We start from the raw sequence: 18,256 nt of genomic DNA, 5'->3' as shown, positions 1-18,256 counted from the left end.
CGACGTTATCATTAGTACCGGACAGTCACGTGACGTCCTCATACCTCCCCCCAAAATTCCCCATTAACCCCCCCCCCACACACACACACACACACACACACACACCAGCAGGACACTCATTAACTTGAAATCAACAGTCTTTATTGTAGAAAAAAACCAAACAATTTCAGACTTTCATTTAAGACAAAAAATAACACATAACTGGCTTGGGACATATAAATAAAATGTTTCTTTCTTGGAAAACACATATTCTCACACTGAAAAGCACTGGACACCATTTAAAAACCTACCAGAATCATTCACTCTGTAAAAAAACTGGGTATATAAAACCTGTCATGGCACAATGTGGTGTGTCCAGCCCGCTCTTCTTCTCCCCAATGTTCATTACTATTGTTCCTTTGGTGCTCTTACTATTTCAGCGACAGCTGGTGGTCGTCAGGGTCCTTGCACAACACCGGTACAATGGGGAGGAACGAATACTAAATTCTACGCAGCGTCGGGGTGTACGTAACTGTGTCCGTGTCCAGGTGTTAAGTGTGCCCATGCACCTGTAATCACCCTATGTTCAAGTACAACAAATCTAACAATGTCTCATAGTGTGACCATTCAATTGACTTAAAAAAACAACAACTAAAGAACCCTTGTCTTTGAGGCAGACAAACACGTTATGTGATATGTGAAAAATGTACTGTATAGATGTAGCCATGCAACTTAAACCAGTTCTGATTAGTTACACAACTGAAAGTGTTTCTGTCAACCAAACCACTACACTGAATTGTTGTTTTTGGAGTCTGACCATTTTCTGATGTACCGAGTCTTTTTTAATTCCTTCCACAAAGCACTTACTTTTAATTTAAGTTATTGGAGGCAGACTTTGCTACCACATGTAAATAAAGGAAATAAAGAAATTGAGTGAACCCACTGTACGCCAATTCAATCCCTCTGAAGAATAAGCCAGTTTCAGAAACATATTAAACTGTTTTAAAGATGTAAAAGTCATTTTACAAAGAGATAGTGCGCAACCCCAATGCATTCCCATTGTTTAAAATGTTTGAAAAAACAACACAGGCCCAACTGCTCTGCTAATGAAATGAATGAAGTGAATGAAATGAATGAAATGAATGAAATGAATGCAACGAATGAAACGAATCAGACAGGCCTCTTAAAAGCGTGAGCAGTTCCTTTAAGGTTCAAACTGACGGGGAGGAAGCTGGTCCCTAAAGTCACTGCTGAAGGATAACCTCGCCTCAGAGACAGAGTTCATACAGAGTGCAAAGACGGACACATTGGAGTGAAAAAGGGGTGTTTCTCCAAAACCATTCCACAATCTTAAGAACATACGTTATCCGTCATGGTGACGCTAAAACTGTCCAGGGGCTCGACATTAACCCAAACAATCTGTGGGCTCAGAGCGTAACAGCTGGGGGGGAAAGAGGAGTGTTTATAGAGAGAGGGTGAGCTGTTTTGGACCCCATGTGTGTGTGTGTGTCATGTCTGATCTGCTGCAGTGTTCTTTGGTCCGGGGAGGATCACAAGGAAGGAGGGAGTGAGAGGGCCGAGGAGGTGAAGAGGAAGGTTTTGTGTTTGCCATCATTCTGTTTCGTTTAGGGCACAAGGCCTCCGCCACTCCTGGCCTCGTTCATGGATCCATTTGTTTGATACTAAAGACAGAAAACAGAGATAACCTTATAGCCCTTTGATTACTTTAGAAACAGTACAAATGTTTACCCTTAAGAGTTATTTCCTCAGGTCTTTACAGAGGGTTTTATAGGGAACAAGACAAAGAGGAGCTCACCCCACTTGTTGCCGACCAACACTGGACAGGCTGCATGTCGGGTGCTGTAGTCTCCCTCCCCGCTGGGAAACAGATTGTACCAGAACACTGCAGTGCCCTGGAATCAAACAAACCACAGGCAACAGAGGTTAGCGGTGCTGCAAAATCTCCAGGAATAGCCGGGATGCCTCAGTCTCCTAAACACAGTCAATAAATACATGTTTTGTGACGGTTAAACATGGTATGTGGACTCGAAAAAAACCCTCTTTCCATGACAGGAATGAACAAATAGACATTTTCTTATCGTACACGATCTTGTTTTGCATTAAATGGTTGCCCTATTAGAGGACTGTGTTGTGTGGGAGAGAGAGAGAGATAACATATGATTGTGCCAAATAATTGCTACTGTTCCTCTCTATGTGGCAAAAACAACATTTTGCACAATTTTAGTTTTTAAATTAATATTTAAGTATATTTGAGTGCTATACTTCAAAACAAACAAAAACACCTGGGAATGTGTTGGTTATATGATGTGACCAACTCCGTCATAATGTACCGTATATGTAATAAGTGCTGGAACATAAGCGGTTACCTTTTGGGGATAAACTGCTGCGCCAACATCTGGAAATACTGTGGCTCCACCTGCTGCCACATCACTCATCTACAACACAGAGACGAAAAGACTTTTTCTGTCAAAGCAAATATTTCTGCAGTATTACTACTCCAAGTAAATGTTTTGGAAGGTCACAGTCATTGCTTTCTGCGTGGTTACAATCCATTTAAATATCAAACTATTTCACATGAATATTGAAATTAGATATTGTGGCATAGTTTCTCTCTTCAAATCACCATCTGCTTTATTACCCGTAATGTCGGCTTTCAGAATAACAATGGCTGTTCTTTTCTTGTCTATGTTGTACACGTCATCAACATGTACATGTACATAATGAGTGTGTGTTTGACTGTTAACTGTACTAAGACGGGCACTTAAAGCAGTGTAGTTAAAGTCCGAGATACCTGCACCATTACTTCATCATGATGTCGTTTAATTAACATAGTTCATCCGTTGAGATTTTTAGTGTCTTGACATTAGAATCTTGACAAGAATTAAAAATAACACTCCGCATGTGTGAAGATGGACCCACAAACCTTTGTGACATGAGTTAAGATGTTTTTAGCCACAGTGTAAGTTCAATCTAAAGTTCACAACAGAAGGTGTTGAGGTGTTTCTAGGGAGAGTTCACTCACATAGAAGAGCCATGTTGCTATGCGGTTCCCGGTGCCCAGCTCTTTAAAGGCATCTGGCTCATCTTTCTGTGGAGAGTCAACATCAGGTTTAATGTCCTGACGTATTAACACTACTGTACATGCAGAGAAATTAACTTGTGTGAATCACAAAGAGTCTTACCCTTCCAAAGTCAAAGTGAGGCTCGTATTGACCTCCGACGCCATAATTTGCAACCTACAGAGATCGATAAAATATGATTTAAGTCTGAGAACTCTACAAATCAGCTTTCCAACAGAGAAATACACAAACAGATGGGCAGGGGGTTGTTAGAATGTATATGAGAACTATTCAGTAAAGCTTTGCCTTGTAGAATAAAAGCCAAACCAAAGAGAAAACGCTGTTTTGAATCCGACTCTTTACCTGCAGCTCCTCTGCGGTGTCCATCTCCAGCCCTGTGAGATCCTCAATTCTCTGGTTGATCGTGTCAATCATTGGATCTTCATAGCCAGTGAGCCAAGCGCTGGAATACAGGAGGGAAAGCAGAACAATTGAGAAAGAAGACGGACATTTCTACACAGTAGGTCAGTGAGTCACGGATTTGTCCACCAGATGGTAGTAAAGACTTCATCTGAAATAGGCGACAGAGAGGCATGCCACATGCATTTGAGCATTTCAAATCAGATGATAGAACAGGGAGCGGAGGTTTGAAGAAAATGGAAAATGGGAAAACCGGCCCGAGATTCAGAACCTCCAATCAGCTCTGGGTACAGGGTTGTTCTGATTTCAAACTGTGTGTGCACTTCACAATGTGGACATTTCACACGTGAGTCTAGTTGAGAACTACGACAAAAATGTTTTCATGGATTAAACTTTCCTGACAGTACCTGCCTTTCATGCTCACTCTGAGAGAAGGCCCACTGAGCATGGCAATGAACTCTTTCTTGTGAAATATTAAAACATGACACGACTCCAGTTCTGCAGGCCACAGCATTAAATTCAAACTGGAATTTTTTTCTGACTGAAGCATTAAAAAGCCACAGTATCCACATAAAAAAACTGCAAAACCACAACTAAAAAGAGAGAATTGAAGATATTTTATAGATCATTTATGTGCAGTTATTAACACATATGTGACGTGACAGACAAAGACAGAATCAATTCAAACAAAAAAATACTTTAAGGTGTGTGTGTGTGTGTGTGTGTGTGTGTGTGTGTGTGTGTGTGTGTGCGCACACGCATGAGAGAGTCAGTGAGATGAGTCAGCCTTTTTTTTTTTTAATAAGCGTTTTTTGTTGATATGTTTTTTTATCTTTTTAAAAGGAATGCTGGACCAAATGTGAGCCAATCAATTTTTCTCAGATGCGTCTTGTATTCAGCTCAGTGAGCCGTCAAACTCTTCCATTCTGCTCCCTCAGTCCCTCGATGTTCACTGAATTTGGAAATACATGCTGGCTAACACGTACGCGTATAAAAACATCAAAGGAACACCACACCCTTCCACCGTAAGCACACGCACCCAAACATCAATTACCAAGAACTGCAAAACCAAAGAAACGTGGGTTCTTTTGGTGAATTGCTAGGCCTGCTACATTTTAAGGGTGGGGTGAAAGTTTAACTTGCAAAATGCAACTTACTGAAGTGGAACACTGCTTCTAACTACAGGATAATACTTTCTTAACATCGACAACAATGCAGGAGAATAATAATCTCTCTTTCCACACGTTTACAGCATATATATATATATATCTGTGTTTCTATGAATGCATCCAGACTCAGGAAGTTTATTAATCTCTCTTGCTGATTCATTAGTTGAAGAAGCATAGAAGAATCGCAGCAGCTGTAGAGAATTCAGACGAGAGAATTTGTGATGGATTCATTCCTGGAAAGTGCAATGGGGAATAGAGAGCCAGTGCTCAGGGTCTCAAATAACCTGGGAAGGATGGCCAGGGGAAAGAAAACAATCTGCCACAGTTGTGCCGTTCCATTAAAAATTTAAACTCACTGGGTAACTGAAAGAATACAGAAAATTTCAGCTACACCAAAAAAACAACAATAAAGGATTGTTTATCTTGGTTTGAACTATGTTTAAGCTCAATTTGGTGTCAAAGTTTTCACTTTAACCAAATTAAAACCTCCTCTAGTGTTAGTTTTCCCAAGTGTAGCTAAACATTTTCCTTTTGTCCATAAGGTTAACTGGGTGCAGGGCTCAATAGGTGTTTCAGCCAGGGCACAGAGAGACAGATAAAGAGAAGGATCGAGGAGGCCTTGTGGTCCTCCTGTGACCTGGGACCCCTTACCTCTTGGAGACTCTGTACTGGGCCGTGGTAAGTTTCCCGGTTAGGGGGTCATGCACCGTGGCTCGCCTTAACTACAGTAGTTCCCGCAGCACAAGGACGATCGAGGACAAGCAGAGGAATAAAAGAAAGGAGGGGGAAAAAAGATGATAGAGTGTGATACGCACAAGAGGACGAGTGGAAAGTACAGAGAGAGAGAGAGAAAAGAAAGGCAGATCCGGTCACTAGTTGTCAATGTTGTTCTTTAGCAGAGCTGAGAGAGTGCTCCGTGAGGCAATGCTAAAAAAAAAAACCCCAACTAATTTCCATTTCAAAATAAGAAGATATACCAGTAGGGAATCAATGAATGCCTCCGATACACCTCCTGGCTCACAAAAGCAACTATGTTAATATCAACTAGCAGAAAAAGTATCCCCCCCCCCCTTTCTTTAGCAGAGTCCTGTGCAGAAACATATCCACAACAGATACTGAACGTACTTTTATCCAAATAAATAAATAAATAAATATCCACTGGCTCTAAGAAGGCATTCTTTTCCTTTTTTCACTGGTGATATTACCATGAGATAAAATATGGCAAGGGATGTGCTTTTATAGACCAATAATAGTGTTACAAATGTGTCTAGCTGGATCTTGTGCCTCAGCTCAAGAGCCTTTAAGCTTTGGAAGGGCGGAGAAAAGGAGTGATGTGGACGGACGGGAGAGCAGAGGATAGATGGGATGAGTTATTGAGGGGGAGAAAGGGAGGAAAACCATCTCACTTTCTCCTCCTCAGCTCTCTCCTATATCCTCCGCTCTTGGCGGCTCCTGGGTAGACCTTACCTTTTGCTGATCCGGTACGCCGCTGTCTCCAGCACTCCTGTGATGGGGTTTGAGATGGTGGCCCTGCGTAGCTGTGAAGCCAGGGACACGATTTACACACACACACACACACACACACACACACACACACACACACACACACACACACACACACACACACACGTGTGTGTGTTTGTTTGTTTGTGTTTGTGTTTGTGTGTGTGTGTGTGTGTGTGTGTGTGTGTGTGTGTGTGTGTGTGTGTGTGTGTGTGTGCTTGCCAAACTAGCAGAATCACATCAACCAGCCTCACAGCTTGGACCTCCCACCCCTCAACACATTAAAACCCCATAACAGAAACTGAAAAAGGCGAACGGATGTCCCTACTAAGACCATTACACGGAAACATCCCAAATGTGTCACAGTTAATTTTTCCTGTTGCAGTGTATGCTAATGACAGAAGCTGACAGGAAGTAAACATGGACCCAAGCTGTTGCAAATCCTCTGAAACGGTCTACACGATCATCAAATGGCACCGTCGGAGCAGCAAAACTACGGAGAATCACTTACTCGTGGCTTTGCCAGTTGCTTGACCCTCTCCATTTCTTTGTCGGAGATGATGTCGAGGAAGCGGACGATGTAGGGCCGGTCCCACTCATCTTGCTGCTTGACAGGCGCCAGCACATACATGGGGCTGTGGTTGTCATAATAACGGCAGAACAGCCGGCTCTGCCTGCGGGGGGTCTGATTGAGAGAAAAGGAAGAAAAGGAGTTGAGACCGATATGTCTTTGTTAAGTTAGAAGTTGTGTTTAGTGGGTATCTTTTTGTCTTCCTCACCATTCTAATGCCCTCTCCACGACAAAGCATTTCATACTTCTTCCTCTCTGGGACCTGTGGAGTTAAGAACTTCTTTTTGGGCTTCTCCTTCTTCTCAGTCGTTTGTCTTTTCCCTCGCTCCTTCTCCTTTTGAGTTGGGTCCTCCTCAGCCTTTTTCAGCTTCTCCAACTGGAACTCAAAGTACTTCAGGTTGCCATTGGCGCGCTGATGCTCTGGGTCTAAAAAAAACGGGAAAACGAGAGACCAACAGAATTAATAGTGGTGATTACAAATAGTGAGGACTGCAGCAATGTCACCTCAGAGTATCACACCCTCTGTAATCAAAATAACTGAGCTTCCAACATAACATAACGACATGCTATTTATTCAGTCTGCCTCGATCCAGTTCTCAGAAACGAGACCAAATTAATTCAGGGGATCATTTGAACATAACATGACAAGGTCACCTCCGAGGCTTCATCAGAACGTTGTTTCAGATGTAATGAAATGTGTTACAGCGTAGTAGTATTATTAGTAGTAGTAGTATTAGTATTGTGGGGACGGCAGTGGCTCAGAGGAAGAGCGGATCGGCTTCTAATCAGATTGGCGGTTTGATCCCGGCTTCGCCAGACCATGTCTCAATTAAAAGTAAGAGAACTCATCAAAACAACTAGTTGAGTAAGAGAAGAAGAAAGTATTTACTGAAAAAAATGACTTGAGTAACTTTAGAAAAAAGAAAAAAAACACAGACACACGACCGTCTTTTGCTGGAAATATTTCAACCGCAGATGGTCGACATCAGGTAAAGTTAAAGAAGTGAAGACACATCTGTATTTATTTGTTTTGTACACCAGACAATATCCCCAGTCTGTATCTCTCAAGAGTGATCACAAAACATTCTGGTCCAATCTAACGCAGCTGAGAGACTTCTACAATTATTCAACGTTGAATAAATAAAAACACAAAAACAATTTTCAGTTAAAATCCCTGATAATAATAAATAAAAGTAGACAAATGGCACAGTTACTACATACATCAAACTTCAGTGAGATTATTTTGATCAGGCCAGACTGCAGGAAGTAAAAACAGCGTATTGTTTCTCAACAGAACTTCACAGACTTGTAGTCTGTTTAATATGTGGTTCAGTTCAAGCCAAAGTGAATGTCTCATTTGCTGAAGCTCGCTGCTTAATTTCTCCAACTAACTTAACTTAATTCGAGTTTAGATCAATCCTAATGTGTTTTTCTTTCTTAGTAATGTCTTTGTATGTTTGGCAAAAACCAAGGCTATTTCGTCATTTTTACAGTCTTATCTGAAACTGAATAAAGTCTGTGATAAAAAACTGATAAGAAAAGCTCATCAACTCCTAATCTATCTGATGTTTAAGTGACATTATTTACCTTGGGCAGAAAGTGACACTATCACTATATATTTATATATATATATATATTGCAAAAGATGCCTCCTGGTACACTTAATAGTGTGGAGGGACTCACCCAGTGCAAGCAGCTGCTTGGTGTAGTCCAGCGCTCGCTCTATCTCCCCCTGCTGGTAGATGGCGTAGCTGAGGTAGTCGAGCAGCGTCACCTTGTCTATAGTGGACTCCTCTCCCTGATCGAGCTGCTTCAGGGCCTGGGCCATCCACAGCTCTGTGTGGTAGTAATCGACATCAGAGTAGGCGATTTTCCCCAGCTCATAGCAGTCCTCCACTGTCATCAGGCTCTTGTGTTTCACTCCTGGTATGCAGAGGACACAGGGGAACAAGAGGAACATTGACACAGAAGACAACTGAACCATCCTCTTTTTAATGTAAATAACATAGAAACCGAGAGAAACCCTCTCTTTCCTCATGGCCCGCTGTTTACTGTGGCTATCAGTGCTTGGGAGATTTTTGCCGGGTAGATGTGCTATGCACAGATTTAAGGCGCTTACCGGGCAGGTCTCCGGTAGAGATAGTGTTGGCGTCCAGTCTGTAAGTGTCTTGCAACCGGAGGAGCGCTTTAGCCGCCCCGGTCTGGTCCTCATCCGTGGGGAAGTGCTGTCTCTGGATCGTCAGGTTGGAAATAAATCCTGAGAGAGGTGGACAGGAGAGCACAGAGACAGATATAAAAAGGATGATTACGTATGGGATACATAACAACCAGACAATTGGACAATAAATACTCTCTCGTAAGAATCTCGAGTGAGAGGATTATACTGCATTAAGGCAGACATGTGGCAAGGATTAATGAGTGATGTTCTCTTCTATCTCAATAACTCGTGTTCAGGGGACTCAGCGAGGCACTTGATTTCTATGAAAATTTATCAAGTATGAATGAGCAGCACAGTATTGCTAAAATATACATCCTCTAATACCTTCCTGTGATTTTCTAAACTTTTGTCACTTCGGTTATAATTTGAACAAAACCAGGTCTGCTTCATACGTACCCTCAGTGGTGTCACTGAGCACAAGGCTCTCCAGGTCGCCCCACTCTGTGTTCAGCCTCTTCATCAGTTTGAAGGCATTGACCGGGTGCCCCAAATAGCCCTCGGGGTCCTGTATGGCTACGGCCGACAACAACTCCAACTTATCAGCCCACCTATCGCAAGGATGACAATAAACAATTAAGATACATTGCATGCACTTCAATCCACAAGCAATCAGACGTTACTAATCATGAATATTAAGAATTGAGCTCTACCTAGAACATGATACCTGTGTGTGTGTGTGTGTGTGTGTGTGTGTGTGTGTGGCTTCGTGTCCACAAACTCACCGTTTGACCCGCTCGAGCTTGTTCTCCTCCGCTCTGATGTAGTCCTTCAGAGACGTGACGAGGTCTTTTTCTGTGTATAACAGATCTGTCATCTGGCCTGAGGAACACAAAATCAAAGATACTTCAACGTCAATACTGCAACGATGAATAACACCGGGCAACGCTAATCTCATCACATCGTTACAGGTGTGTGTTTGCTTGATGTTTTTTTTTTTTTTTTTTTACCTATGGAGGTGAAGAAGTCATGGTTGGCCGAGAGCGACTGCAGACAGCTCAGCAACAGTAAACATAAACATGGCAGCTCCATCCTGAAGAAAGAGGGAGAGAATTGGATTAGTTAACCATGACTTAATTGCAGGCTGTTAAACTAACTAACATACATAACATCTCTACATTCAGACAGATGTTTTAAGATTTAGTCATTTAATGTCTGGTTTTCATTTCCAGTGAGCCACATCAAACATTAGTGACCTTACATCTCATCTAGAATGCTTCTTCCTCTGTTGTGCTTAACCTCCCTGATTCATGATATAGTTGTTCCTTTCCTCCCTACAGTGCTGCTCCTATAGAACTCAAAATCTGGTTGTGAGCTCCATTTAAGAGCAGATAATCCACAGACCTACAGTGGACAGTTTATCTTTTTTTATTCTCTTCAACAGCAGAAATATCAGCAGCAGTTATCTGAAGACCTGGGAACAACCGCATGCATGGCAAAGTATCACTAGGGGAGGAAGTGGGAAAGAGACACAAATTAAAATCTATATTTAGGTGCATCAAAAGGTAAAACAAAAGGAGTCAACAAAGCCGCGAACCAAAAAAGTTGGAAGCATCTCCTTCATCTGTTTTACAAGTGCAGCCTCCCGACTACCACACAAAGCCAAATATAAGGCTGCGGTTGCTTACACTGTGTCCGGTTTGGTTTTGGAGTTGGCATAGTCATAACTGCCACAGGGCTTCTGGCCTGTGAGGCGCGGCACCGCCGATGGGTTCCGACGTTGACTTGTGAAACTCTGGGGGAACAGATCGAACTGCACTTTTTTGGAGGTGGTGAAGTGAATTTTCACATGTGCAATCCGCCACACATTGGTGATATTTATGCGTGAACCTTTTGTGTTCGTTTTCCACCTCTGTTGAAGAGCAGAGTACAGCCGCTTCCCTAAAATTATTCTCATCCCGAGAGTCTCAAACCGGGTTCTGCGTCTGTCAGATGGTCTGAAGGGAATACTTCCATAGCAGCAGAGTGCAGAGCAATAACTTAATGTAGGCTACAGCAAACTGTAGGGCAGGTAGATTCATTCTTGAAATATTAGGACTATTTTCAAATACAAATGCAAGAGGTGCCAGGTACAATAATAAGAATACCACTGGAAATATCCACAACAAACACACTTGCACACACAAGAAAAACCCTTGCAAACCAACACATACACCTTCGGGCTTGCAATGCGCACGCACGCACGCGCGCGCGCACACACACACACACACACACACACACACACACACACACACACACACACACAGTAAAGGTCATGCATGAAACGCACATCTATGCAGATTTCTAAAGCTTGCTTTGACTGGAAGCAGACAACAGGCTCAGACAGGTTCCGTCTTTGCCACAAGGACAAGCCTTCAGTGAAAATAAAAGAATGACTCCATATGACTTTTCAATTTAGGTCAGCAGCACGCAGCAGAGAGGAAGGAAAATAAATCTGTCAGAGCGCTATGTAGTTGATTAAAGCATAATTAAAGTATATTCAAGCAGACACTCCATGGCAAGACACAAATTACCATTATACCCGACTGCTACCACTCAGTCCACGTTACCATAAATATGCCTCTGCCACTGAGATTTCCAGGATACAAACTCAATAGAATATCATTATTATAATGACATGGTGTCAGCAACGGTGTTGCTCTAGTAATAATATTGTTTAAGTGTAATGTCAAGATTAAAGCTGTAAGTATAGCACTTATATTTAAGATCTGTGTCATGTCACACATGACAGTGAGTGGTAGTGACAGTGTTTGTATGTATACATGCTTGTACGCGTCATGTGAAGACTCCGAAACATCAACATTTAAATTATCAGACACTTGTGGGGTTGTTTGTTTAAACCGGTTATAGAAAACTATTTTGCATTGAACTTGCCGGTATGTCTTTATTTCCTGACCTTTAGAACTATGTGTGAATTGGTTTTGTTTGTTCAGACATGTTTGATGAGGAGGATCCCCCCCCACGATCAAAATTGTGGGGAAAGAGGATTCATCGCATTTGGATGAAGTATCCACCCTAAAAAAACAAACTGATAAATAATGAGTTGTAATGTTCTTTGCATTCCAAAAGGTTTTCAATTGAATGATTTACTGTTTTCCTGTCACTTCTGGTATTGCGTACTATGACTGGAATTACTGTCAACAAACCTCTGAAACCAGGACTGAACCAGTTAACTTTCAGTGGTGGAATTTGAATGGAGGACACAGAAGAAGCAAACGCCATAGAAATACTGGCAAGGAGTGAAGTTAGGAGTTAGGACAACGCGTAACCCCTTTTTCATAAGGCTACATAATATTAGCACACTAATTATATATTATATATTAGTACTCTCACGGCTGCTTTTGGGCATAAAATATGTATTTCTACAGTTGATTTCCCTCTGAATGATTTTCTTTTTTAATTGACAGATGATGAATATCTGACAAAGCTTCCTCTTTGATTTGAAAGACACAAAAAACAAAGAAGCTATGAAAAATAACCCAACTGTTGTCGTGGCATAAACATTCATCCACAAAATACACAGGGAATAGATACAAACAGCAGTAATACAAAAAGTAACAGATTAACTGACAGAATATTTGACAGTGTACTATATGCTAAAATGCTCCCAATCCCAGAAATTGAGTAGCATTCACACATGTGAGCCCCTTCAAACTACACATGGTCATTAGTTAACACACTGTGTCAGCCTCACTACAGTTTTCAGTAAACGTAAGACTCCTCCATTCAGTCTAACGTTGTGTTTTCGCACATTCTTCGCAGAGAAATGGCCTTCACCTCAACTACCTCTCGTTTCGCTGGGAGTGAAGCAGTGGAGTCAGATAACACAGGATGCGGATGAAGAAGAGGACTGACTGCCACGTCTTCGCCCCTCCCCGCCGGGGAAACTCATGCGGGAACACGGCCCAATGGAGTCGGACTGACTTCCCCAGGAATAACCCCTCAATAACCCCAGAAAAACTCACTGACAGCAGGAGAGGAGAGGAGAGGAGAGGAGAGGAGAGGGGGGCTTTTAATGTGTGGAAGGCAGCTTGTGCTGCTCGTTCACTCACAAACCAATTGAGCTAATTTGCAAAAACCAACACGAATGCAACTTAAAAAACAAACTTTCCAGTGTAGCTTTTTTTTATCCCCAGATAGCCTAATGCCGTGAGCTCACTGAAGTGTGTGTTATGGTCACACCATGTGACTGTTACCGTGCAGAACATCTCAACAAATACAATCCGTGCATAGTATGCTGTTAGTGTGTGTGTGTAATATATAAAGCTGCAGCAGCATCCCACGCTGCATTGCACAGGAATGCCACAACACAGACGCAAGTTTTATGAACCAGGGGGGAAAATTCCGGATCGGTTTTCCTTTCTCGCCATTTACGGCTTTTGCTCACCGAATTGAGCTATTATTACTCCGTATTAATCAGTGCAGTCGTATCGTGTTATTCGCTGCTGCCGCGAGCTGTCGTGCATATCAAAGTTTCCTCCAGCGTGGCTAGTTTTCAGCTAACCTAGCAAGCTAAAAACATCAGTCCACCAGGAGTTAATATTTACCTAAACGAGAGCATCCTACAGCAGAAGTGTGTCCCCTTGTCGTCTGGTCCTCTGACGTCTCGACTCAAACCGGGACTCGGAGCAGTTAGCGGTGAGCAGATGGAGGTCTGGTTCTTCAACGACCTATCTGGGACGTCTCTGCGCACTGTTGGCCATCTGGTGGTAAAGGGCTGGATTCCTAGAAAAAGTCTGAATGCTACGTGCAGAACCTCACATGCATAAAGTCCCCCCGCTACTAGAGACTTTTGGGGGCTGGCGTTGACTTGCTAGGGGAGGTCTCTTGTTGTCTGTAGACAGCCATGGATGAGTAGGCTATTTGAGGGCTCAATGGTAAAAAGCTAACGTCACCTTTCTGCCACGTGTTGAAATTGTGCTGCAAAACTTCAGTGTGCCTTCTTTTTTTTCTTTTTCTTTTACTCTGGCCATGTCCATCAATTAAAAAACACTTTTTTAGAAACCATATATTTTCATTGACAAAACGCTTTGACAAGGAATGTGTTGTGTGCCCATAGATTCAATAGCCCCATTCAAGCCAACGCTCTTTTGTAGTTTTAAACTGTTTGATTTGGCAAAATAACTTTATTTTTCACCGTTTTCACCTGCCATTCCTCTTTCTCCCACATTCCAGAAAATTCCTTCCTCTCAACCGAAAAAAAGTGTGACTGGAGGGAGGGAATTCCTGCTGCATGCTACTGAGTTCAACAGGGTGGAGCTAAGTGTGTGTGTGTGTGTGTGTGTGTGTGTGTGTGTGAGAGAGAGAGAGAGAGAGAGAGAGAGAGAGAGAGAGAGAGAGAGAGAGAGAGAGCGAGTGAGACTGAAACAGAGAGAGGCTAACTGTTAAGTTGACTGCATATACAACAAATCTCAATGGCATGCCCTGTGTAAACACTACCGTGTATGTCTGTGATAAACAAAGACCATATACATACAAGCCTCCATTCTGTTTTTAAATACTTCTCCACATGAATAATGCCTCAGAATATCATAATAATACCGTCACATTATTCAACAGAATTGAAGAAAAAAATGTTCTAATGTAAAACGCTATAGATGCATTTTATTAATGTATACATTATATCAGCTATCATCAAGCAAAATGTCATAGAAGGGATTATATTATATTTTATTTTACATTTAACATCAGTATTAATGTTGCTGTCTTTATTGAGGTATAGCACAAGTAACATTGTGAGAGGGATTTGATGGAGAAGCAAGACTAATGTCAAACTTGTGGGGGAAACTCTTCTATCATGGCTTTGAGAGACTTCAGGGGGGAAGAAAGGTCCAGTCATTGGATGTTTCTTTTCCCCTTTTTGTGTAACAAACGGGAGAGCAAACCTATCAAAGTATGTATTGAATATTTTGTTACATAAAAACATGCTGTAAATTTTGGAAATCATCACATCTATCTTTTTACACAACAGATTAATAAATATAAAGCATATAGGGAGTAATACTAACCCTAGTGCAAACTAGAATAACAATAAGAGTAAGATAAATTCAGTAGAATAAGTAAACTGAAATAGAAAAGGTAAATAACAATAACATAAGACTATAAAATAGGAATAAACATGTAAAAAGTATGTAAGAAGTAATACTAACACCAGTGCCTAATAGAATAACAAGAAGATAAATCTGCCTGTGGAATTTATGACATGAGTATGAGGCATACTTAAATTCACTACCAGTCCGCCAGTTTTTTTTTCCCATAACTTTTTATTGTTAAGCTTAAAAAACTTCAGGCCCATGCAAATTTTTCCAGCTATTAAGCCACATTCTGAATCCGCCACCGGTCCAGTGTATCCTCCTCGCCAATCCCCTTCTTACTCCACTCATCGGCAGATGTCGTTCAGGGAGGTGAGTTTGCTCCCAAACAGCAGCTCCTCATAGGTGAGCAGCTGACGCAGGAAGTTCACGTTAGGTGCCGAGCACGCCCTCCTCTCCTTCAACCAGCGCAGGGCATGAAGCAGTGACCAGCGTCGGTGCTCCATGAGGAAGGCCAGCGTCACTGCTGAGCTGCGGCTCCTGCCTACGCTGCAGTGGACCAGAACGCGGCCGGCAGGCTCACCCATCAGGGCCGAGTTGATGAACCTGGAGGCCAGCGGCAGTGCCTCCACCAGGTCCTGCTGGGCGTCATCGCTCAGATACAGCCTCAGGTAGCACAGCATGTTGGGGAAAGCATCGGGGCAGCTGGCAGTGGCGTTGACCACATGTGTGATGTGTAGATTCTTGATGATGCGGTAGTCAGAGGCCTGGGAGGCAGAGCCCTGGTAGAGAGCTTCTTCCAGGATCTCTGAGGGGTAGATGGTGAGAGTGTGCCGCTCCGGTTCCAGCAGGACCATGCGTGGTGTGCAGAGGAAAGGGTAGAGGCAAAGGAAGGCTGAAAATCCCCCCAGCAGGATGACAGGGTCCATTCCCAAACCACTGATCTGGAAGAAACAGTGCAGGAGGTCTGGGGAGTCGGTCCTGGCCTTCACACTGCCCACTGAAATAGGCCCAGAGACACAGAAACAATGACAGTGACAGAACACAGACAGCTAGTCAATGCAGATAGTCAGGTAGATGTCAACACAACTATGAGTATTCAGCACAGCGCTTTGAGTAAAATGCTACGGTCAGCAAGCTAACATTCTCAATGACAATGCTAACACGCTGAAGTTTAGCAGATATAATGTTAGTTAGCATTGTGTCAAACAATTAGCACATAGGAGCAGCTGAGACTGATGGGACTGTTATCAGTTTCACAGGTAATTGGTCATGAAACAAAATATTGAAATGTTGACCTGATGATGGCGGTTGAATTTTAAAGTTGAGGGATCACGAAAAGTAATTTGCCTTATATCAGATTCAAAGGTCTGGACCCAGGCAACTCATGGAGACAGTTCAGTAAAAGCCTAAAAAATCAGCTGGTTGTTAGTGTCTGAATGTGGTTTGCTGACCTGGGCTGCATCCCTCCTCTGCATACAGCAGTATTATAGAATACTTCTGCAGTTCTATACAGCTGATCAGACAGCCCAGCGCAGGGTGGATCACCGTCACAGCGGCCCGCGCTGTCACCATGTGGCTGTCCTCGTACCTAACACACAAATTCGTAAAGATTATGTATTATAACTGAAAAAAGGGAAAGTAAGTTCTTAAAACAAATGGGCACTGTAGTTTTTTTTTTACAAATGTTCAATAGGAGTCAATAGTGCATTTGTTTAGGAACTATTTTTAAAAAAGCAGACTAATACACATTTGATGCTCTGATGAGAATCTCCGGCAGCAGGACGGTGTACTTATGTGGAATTGACTCAAAATGAACTACAGTGGCCCCCCTTCATTTGAATTAAGTACTAATCAATAAAGACTTATGGCACAGAGCAACAAGTTACAGCATGTCAGGCTTTGAAAACACAGCAACACTTGTTAGTAGAATCAATTCATTGTTGGTTTTCATCTTTTCATTAAGAAAAACATCACAAAAGCTATCCTTTAAATAGTCCAAAAAACCTGTGCTTCAGGTAACTAGTCGCTGCATTATTTGTGAGGTCACCTTATGGCTAAAAAGAGAACTAACCTTCTAGCATCACGTTCATCCAAACAACAAAAGCAACACCTATGCAAAGTACTGTACAGACCCCTGCAATAAATCCTATCTTTGTGACGTTTTTTTGTTGAGACAGATGAGTGGATTCAAAGCAGATAACGTCTGAGGCCAGATTGTGCCGTCGATAGATTGCGTTTCACTGTACAGCTGTTTGTTTATTGTGTCTGACTCATACATACGGCGCAGTATATATATATATACATATATGTAAAAGACTGGTGCGTCTGTGCAGCACTGACCTCTCTGTGCTGCGACAGTCCAGGATGAGGATGTAGTACGGATCATACAGGGCAGGCTGGCCCTCCTCTGCGCTCAGCAGGTTGTACACTTGCTGTGGGGTGATGTAGCCTCTCTCCACATACGCTGTTACTGGAGGAGCAGGAACCAGCACCCTCTCTGGCTCACACACTGTATGCAGGCAGAGGAAATACAAAGTACAGTCTGTCTGCGTGTGTACAGTGCGTGCAAACACTTCCGTGCATAAAGACAGAGCGAGTTAGAAGTAAAAATACTCCCTTTACCTTTGTTCTGATTAGGTATGATGGAGGAATGGTCACTGTCCGTACTGGTGACCTCTCTGTCACAGATGCTGCTCACTGTTTCGGATGTGTTGACAGGCTCTCTGGGGTTTCCTCTGTAACTGTTGTTCACTCTGAGACGGACACAGAGACACATGCACACAGAGAAGTGCTCTCTCAATACAGTAATACAACTTTATAGGAGACGGTACACAAAACCAGTTTAAAATGACTCACCAAAGCACTGTTTTTGTTTTTTCACAATTTAAAAACCTTTACCTGGACAGTAGTACGCCCATCTTGTTTAAGTCATTTGGCATATGCATCAGCTGTTGCCAGTAGCCCCTCATTAGAAGAACATGCTAAACTAAAAAAAAACAAAGAGATACTGTGAAACACACTGAAAAAGATTCTCTCAAAAAACCCAAAAGTGGTGTCAAAAGATTTGAAAAAACCCACAGTATGCACTAGTTGCTGTGATTCTTACTTGGCGTCGCTTCAGCCTTGTCCTTAAATTAGCTGGTAGTCTGGGAAACACAGTAACAGTGAAGTGCCCTAAAGAGCGACGAGGTAGCTGGCTGTGACAGGTGAGCAATGAGAGACCTGGATCAGAGTCTTCACCCAAATTAACTCCCAATAGTTGCAGTGTACATGGAAATTTGGCC

At 42.5% G+C, this 18,256-nt stretch overlaps 2 protein-coding genes across 4 annotated transcripts; both read right to left on the bottom strand.

The window, feature by feature from the left end:
• Positions 1-119: 119 nt before the first annotated feature.
• Positions 120-14,068, bottom strand: p4ha1b (prolyl 4-hydroxylase, alpha polypeptide I b). 3 transcript variants are annotated; one of them, XM_068719956.1, is made up of 16 exons: positions 13,485-14,068; positions 9,888-9,970; positions 9,663-9,759; positions 9,337-9,488; positions 8,842-8,979; positions 8,406-8,645; positions 6,931-7,148; positions 6,663-6,836; positions 6,116-6,186; positions 5,300-5,365; positions 3,423-3,522; positions 3,183-3,236; positions 3,023-3,088; positions 2,367-2,435; positions 1,796-1,892; positions 120-1,661 (listed from the first exon to the last, which is right to left on the bottom strand). In XM_068719956.1, the coding sequence occupies exons 1-16, from the start codon at positions 13,496-13,498 to the stop codon at positions 1,591-1,593; spliced, it is 1,710 nt and encodes a 569-aa protein (XP_068576057.1). In that variant the 5' UTR covers positions 13,499-14,068; the 3' UTR covers positions 120-1,590. The 3 variants fall into 3 exon arrangements, with proteins under 3 accessions (XP_068576057.1, XP_068576047.1, XP_068576046.1); XM_068719946.1 differs by lacking the exon at positions 6,116-6,186 and having other exon boundaries at positions 5,300-5,370; positions 13,485-14,067; XM_068719945.1 differs by lacking the exon at positions 5,300-5,365 and having other exon boundaries at positions 13,485-14,065.
• Positions 14,069-15,316: 1,248 nt separating this feature from the next.
• LOC137877286 (dual specificity protein phosphatase 2-like) lies at positions 15,317-17,890 on the bottom strand. The gene is made up of 5 exons (XM_068717089.1): positions 17,871-17,890; positions 17,595-17,725; positions 17,313-17,469; positions 16,424-16,560; positions 15,317-15,969 (listed from the first exon to the last, which is right to left on the bottom strand). Exons 1-5 carry the CDS (start codon positions 17,888-17,890, stop codon positions 15,317-15,319), a joined length of 1,098 nt encoding a protein of 365 aa, XP_068573190.1.
• Between the last annotated feature and the right edge of the window lie 366 nt (positions 17,891-18,256).

Source organism: Cebidichthys violaceus, unplaced genomic scaffold (assembly GCF_023349555.1).
Source record: "Cebidichthys violaceus isolate CVI_PGR_0920_01 unplaced genomic scaffold, fCebVio1.0.p SCAF_10, whole genome shotgun sequence".
In the NCBI taxonomy this organism is placed as follows: Eukaryota; Metazoa; Chordata; class Actinopteri; order Perciformes; family Stichaeidae; genus Cebidichthys; species Cebidichthys violaceus.
The sequence above is the reverse complement of the archived record's forward strand: the minus strand, read 5'-3'. Positions and strand labels throughout refer to the sequence as shown.